The sequence below is a fragment of the Ascaphus truei genome, chromosome 6 (assembly GCF_040206685.1).
Source record: "Ascaphus truei isolate aAscTru1 chromosome 6, aAscTru1.hap1, whole genome shotgun sequence".
NCBI lineage: Eukaryota > Metazoa > Chordata > Amphibia > Anura > Ascaphidae > Ascaphus > Ascaphus truei.
In genome coordinates this window covers 50,057,399-50,063,365 of record NC_134488.1, presented here as the reverse complement: position 1 = coordinate 50,063,365, position 5,967 = coordinate 50,057,399, and the positions used below count along the sequence as shown (strand labels likewise).

At 50.1% G+C, this 5,967-nt stretch overlaps 1 protein-coding gene across 1 annotated transcript; it reads right to left on the bottom strand.

Moving 5' to 3' along the window:
* Window positions 1-1,066: 1,066 nt before the first annotated feature.
* On the bottom strand, window positions 1,067-5,578 carry LOC142497026 (uncharacterized). The gene is made up of 4 exons (XM_075604248.1): window positions 5,540-5,578; window positions 4,872-4,951; window positions 3,852-3,978; window positions 1,067-2,566 (listed from the first exon to the last, which is right to left on the bottom strand). The coding sequence occupies exons 2-4, from the start codon at window positions 4,918-4,920 to the stop codon at window positions 1,639-1,641; spliced, it is 1,104 nt and encodes a 367-aa protein (XP_075460363.1). The 5' UTR covers window positions 4,921-4,951; window positions 5,540-5,578; the 3' UTR covers window positions 1,067-1,638.
* Window positions 5,579-5,967: the final 389 nt, after the last annotated feature.

Genomic DNA, 5,967 nt, shown 5'->3' with positions numbered 1-5,967 from the left:
CTATTGTGTGACTTTGCTGCGCTTATTGTATTATTATAATTCCCTGAAGTGTATTCTTTGTGAAGCGCCGAGTACACTTTTGGTGCTATATAAATAAAGACATACACTATAATAAACATGTAACTGCCAATGGTACACGTGGTCCTAGCAGGAAATTACCGCAGTATGGAGTAATAGGAGCGGGTGTATGAGGTAATAGGAGGAGTTATATGGAGGGGTTATATAGAGCAATAGGAGGAGTTGTAGGGAGGGGTTATACGGGGTAATAGGAGGAGTTATAGGGATCAGTTATATGGGGTAATAGGAGGAGTTATATGGGGGAATAGGAGGAGTTATATGGGGTAATAGGAGGAGTTATAGGGAGAGTTTATATGGGGTAATAGGAGGAGTTATATGGAGCAGTTATATGAGGTAATAGGAGGAGTTATATGGGGGAATAGGAGGAGTTATATGGGGTAATAGGAGGAGTTATAGGGAGCGGGTATATGGGGGAATAGGAGGAGTTATAAGGAGCAGTTATATGGGGTAATAGGAGGAGTTATAGGGAGAGTTTATATGTGCTAATAGGAGGAGTTATAGGGAGCGGTTATATGGGGTAATGGGAGGAGTTATAGGGAGCGGTCATATGGGTAATGGGAGGAGTTATAAGGAGCGGTTATATGGGGTAATGGGAGGAGTTATAGGGAGTGGTTATACAGGATAATGGGAGGAGTTATAGGGAGTGGTTATATGTGGTAATAGGAGGAGTTATAGGGCGCTGTTATATGGGGTAATAGGAGGAGTTATAGGGAGCAGTTTTACGGGGTAATGGGAGGAGTTATATGGAGTGGTTATACAGGGTAATGGGAGGAGTTATAGGGAGTGGTTATTTGGGTAATAGGAGGAGTTATATGAAGTAGAAAGAGGAGTTACTTTCAAAAAGGAGATTTTTTTACGTATATGTTGTATTCTGTGGATTTGGGTATACGTTGATTTTGTGGTTACCACCTCCCCTTGTAATATCCCAAATATCCGTCCTGACACCCCCCCCCCCCCCCCCGACTGAAAGTACAGAGGACGCCGTGTGCATTGTGAGTTGCATTTTATTGAGGAGAATTCGGACAGCACAGAGATTAAAAGCAACATGTTAACTCCCTCAGTGCTGGAGAGGAATGCAATGATGACAGGCTTCCACAGCACTCAGAGGGTTAACATGAGCCAAAATTTCACAAAGGAGCAAAGTTAGGAAAAGGCCCACCCCCCCCCCCCCCCCGACCACCCCGCCTCTCCCGGCTGCAATATTCTGACTCTGAGACTGTGAGAAATCCTTTCAGACTCTCCATTAATTAAACAGAACAGGCTTCAGCCATTTTGAACCTGATGATGTCATTGCTTGCACAGGAAGTAGGTAAAAGCATGTGAAATGCAGCTGAGAATCTCATACGATACTTCCCGTTTACTGCACCAGATATGACATCACCAGCTTCAAGATGTCTGCCTTCTGTTCCGATCTGTGTGTTCATCCCTGAGCTTAATACTTCCTTTCTATAAAAGCTTCAGCTCCATGTAAAACCTGCAGAGTCTGCACACCGGCCCTGACAGTCGTATTCTGTGTGTTTGGTTTAGTGGGAAAGATGGGACATGTGAGGAGACACAGGCTTAGTTCACGGCAGGGACGCCCCCGCTGATGAAGACGTTGATCTTGTCCCGAATGTCCTTCTCCAGGAACTCCAGCTGGTCCTGCATCCCTACGGAGTACGGCCCAAGCTTCTGCCTCATGTCCTCCGCCCTCTGCACCACGGCCTTGTTGAGAGCGTCGCCGTAGGGGGTCACTGTGTCCTTAAACTCTGTGATCTTCTGTTCCATGCGCTGGCCCAGCTCGCTCAGGTAGGGCTCCAGCGCCTGCTTGGCTTCCTTGGCGTTCCCGTTTATCTTCTCCCTCAGCTCCTCTGCAAAGGGGGTCAGCTGCTCCCTCAGCAGCTCTGCGTTCTCCGTAATCTTGCTCTTCATCTCATCGGCGCTCTTCCTCATGTGGAAAGCCATTCCCTCCATCATCCTGCCCAGATCCTCCTGTGCCTCCTCTGCGTAGGGGGCCAGGTTCTTACGTAGCTCCTGCACTCGCTGCTCTATCTTTTCCTTCAGCTCGTCGGTGTAGGGGGCGAGCTGCTTCTTTAGTTGTTCCACGCTCTCATCTATCTTATGTTGCAGCTCCTGGGAGTACGGGGCCAGCGACGCCTGCAAGTTACCCGTGTTCTCCCTGAGCTTCGCGTCCACCTTCTGGGCCACGGAGCTCAGCTGCTGGCTGACGGCCTGTGTGTTCTTCTCCACCTGTGTCCGGAGCTCCTCCGCGTAGGGCGTCAGCTTCAGCTGCAGCTCCTCCACGTTCCGGCTCAGCTGTTTGTGCACCTCGTCCGCATATGGGGACAGTTTGACCCGGAGCTCCTCCAGCTCCTGGCGGATCTGTTCTCGGAGCTTCTCCGAGTCCTGTGTCAGCTGCTCATGGATCTGCTTGGCAAAGGGGATGAGTTGGCTCTGCAGGTCTCCCGCATACAGGTCCACGTTTTTCAGGTTGTCCTGGATGAGAACACTGCGGAGGTAGAGAGAGATGAGTGGTACATCTCACGGGCATTGTACATCGCACGGGCATTGTACATCGCACGGGCATTGTACATCTCACGGGCATTGTACATCGCACGGGCATTGTACATCGCACGGGCATTGTACATCTCACGGGCATTGTACATCGTACGGGCATTGTACATCTCACGGGCATTGTACATCACACGGGCATTGTACATCTCACGGGCATTGTACATCTCACACACATTGCACACACATTATATAGCACGAATACACACTTTGTGTGGCACAGATACACACTTTGTGTGGCACAGATACACACTTTGTGTGGCACAGATACACACTTTGTACATTACAGTTACACGCTTTGTGTGGCACAGATACACACTTTGTGTAGCACAGATACACACTTTGCACATTACAGACCCATTCTGTGCATGTCACATTATATTAGGGTGACCAGATATCCCGGTTTCTCAGGGATTGTCCCAATTTTTGGGATTGTGTCTCGATGACTTTTTAAAAAGTTTCAAACCTTCCTGATGTTTTAGTTTGCCTGTGCGGGTCGCGCATGTACAATTGGTTATATACAGTCACACACATTATTACACTATATACACACACAACTACACTATAAATACACACACACACACACACACACATTACTAAACTATACAGTATATACACACACATTACTACACTGTATATACACACACATTACTACACTATATATACACACACACATTACTACATTATATACACACACACATTACTACACTATATATACACACACATTACTACACTATATATACACACACACATTACTACACTATATACACACACACATTACTACATTATATACACACACACATTACTACATTATATACACACACACATTACTACACTATATTTACACACACACATTACTACACTATATATACACACACACATTACTACATTATATACACACACACATTACTACACTATATATACACACACACATTACTACACTATATTTACACACACACATTACTACACTATATAAACACACACACACACATTACTACACTATATTTACACACACACATTACTACACTACAGTATATGTACACACACATTACTACACTATATTTACACACACATTACTACACTATATATACACACACACATTACTACACTATATATACACACACACATTACTACATTATATACACACACACATTACTGCACTTGGCAGTGCGTCTGTCCTCCTCTCGGTCCTATACCCGTCTCTCTGCCCCACGGTCACTTACTTGAGCTTCTTGTTGATGTCGGACTGCTGGATCTGACCTACGGCCTCCTGGGCATTGCTGGTCAGCTGGGTGATGTAGTGCCAGAAGGCGCTGGCCACCTGGTCAGTGCTGACATCGGCCTTAGTGCCTGAGAGGAAAGAGAAGTGATCAGTGGCCGAGATACAGACATCACTGCCGGACTCTGGTCCTTATCGCCCTCTGTGACCTCTGTATAGTGAGCCGCGGCCTGTGCATAGGTAACAAGGTCTTACTATCAAGTGAATTGAAGATAACACGCTGTTTGTTAACATCTCCTCCTCTTTCTCCATCCCTCTTTTTCTCCCTTTCTTTCCCTCTTTCTCCCTCCTCCTTGCCTTTCTTTCTCCTCCCCCTCCCCCTCCACACATATCTCCCACCCCCCCCTCGCTCCCCCTTCTCACCATTCCCCCACTCTCTCCCTCTCCCCCTTCTCTCCCTCTCCCCCTTCTCTCCCTCTCCCCCTTCTCTCCCTCTCCCCCTTCTCCCCCTTCTCTCCCTCTCCCCCTTCTCTCCCTCTCCCCCTTCTCTCCCTCTCCCCCTTCTCTCCCTCTCCCCCTTCTCTCCCTCTCCCCCTTCTCTCCCTCTCCCCCTTCTCTCCCTCTCCCCCTTCTCCCCCTCTCCCCCTTCTCTCCCTCTCCCCCTCCCTCTCCCTCCCCGTCCACCCTCTCTCTCCCCTTCCCCCCTCCCATTCTCCACCTCTCTCTTCTTCCTCGCCTCTCCCCCTCTCCCCCTCTCCCCCTCTCCCCCTCTCCCCCTCTCTCTCTCTCTCTCTCTCTCTCTCTCTCTCTCTCTCTCTCTCTCTCTCTCTCTCTCTTCTCTCTCGCTCTCTCTCTCTCCCTCCCTCCTCCTCTCTCTCCTCTCTCTCCTTTCCCCTCTCTCTCTCTCTCTCCCTCTCCCCCCTCTCTCCTTCCCCCCCTCTCCTTCCCCCCTCTCCCTCCCCTTCACCCACTCTCACTCTCTCCCTCCCCCTCTCTCCCCCACACCTTAGCCCCTCTCACTGACCTGTGATGACACAGACAACCAGTGCCAGGGCTGCCACCTTCACCAACATGTTGAGATAATCCCGGGAGGGCTTCGGATCTCTGTGGGGAGGAAAGTTATTGAGCCGTGATGGTAAAATCCTATACAGAGTATCACACAATAAGAAATCCTTAACAACGTCCTGCTGGGAAGGATGGGGCTTCCGTGGATCGGACACGGTACCACTACTTTCCCTGTACGGGTCAGAACATCATGGAAATCCCACATCTATTTACTAACGTTTTCTGGCCTCAAAAGCCGGGCAAGAAACAGCAGCAGATTTATCGGAGGAATCGTATGTATAGGGACTGGCGACTTACTGATGGGAAGACTGCTGCGGTCTCTTACACAGGTTTTGCACCCGGGATACTTTAGTAATTGGGGACCCCCCCCCTAGCGTGTGACATGTTCTCCCCCATCTTACTGTGCTTCATAATCTGCCCCCTGGCTCCTGAAGATGCCCCCTAATGTTACAGCGTGAAGCATTACGTTCCAGGCTGCTCCCCCCCCTCCCCCCCACATTGTGGGCCCCCGGGCTCCTCGTGTCCGGTCTGAACCAGTCCCAGTTACACCCCGCAGGAAAGTTTCCCTGATCTCTGTGCGCTGGGAGACGCGGCTCAGAGCGATGGGGCGTCCTCCTCCTTCCTTACCTGGGTCACTGGGTGCTGCCTGGGTGTGATGCTGGTGATAGCACTCTCCTGTGTGCTATTTATAGGGCTCCCTGTGCTGCTGGCTCCCTGTCCTCTGTTCCTGGGCAGACTCCTGGACTTTAGTTCACGTTACAGCGTGGAAGTTCTCCACGTGGCCGTGTTTTCAGGGTGACGCGGGAGAACTTTGTTGATGAGCTCAGCGAGTCCATGTTATTGAGTCACTGAGTCACCTCCCGGGGGGGGGGAGGGGGTGAGATAAGGGCCAGAGAACCTTCTCCCAGACAGGCGAGTCACCGGCTACTGCAGGTCCTGTGTGCACCCTGACCGGGCCTAGCATGGCAGCGCCCTCATCCCACGGTGAGAGGGACACGCTCCATGTGCCACTGTCACCAAGTGGTGAGAGGGACACGCTCCATGTGCCACTGTCA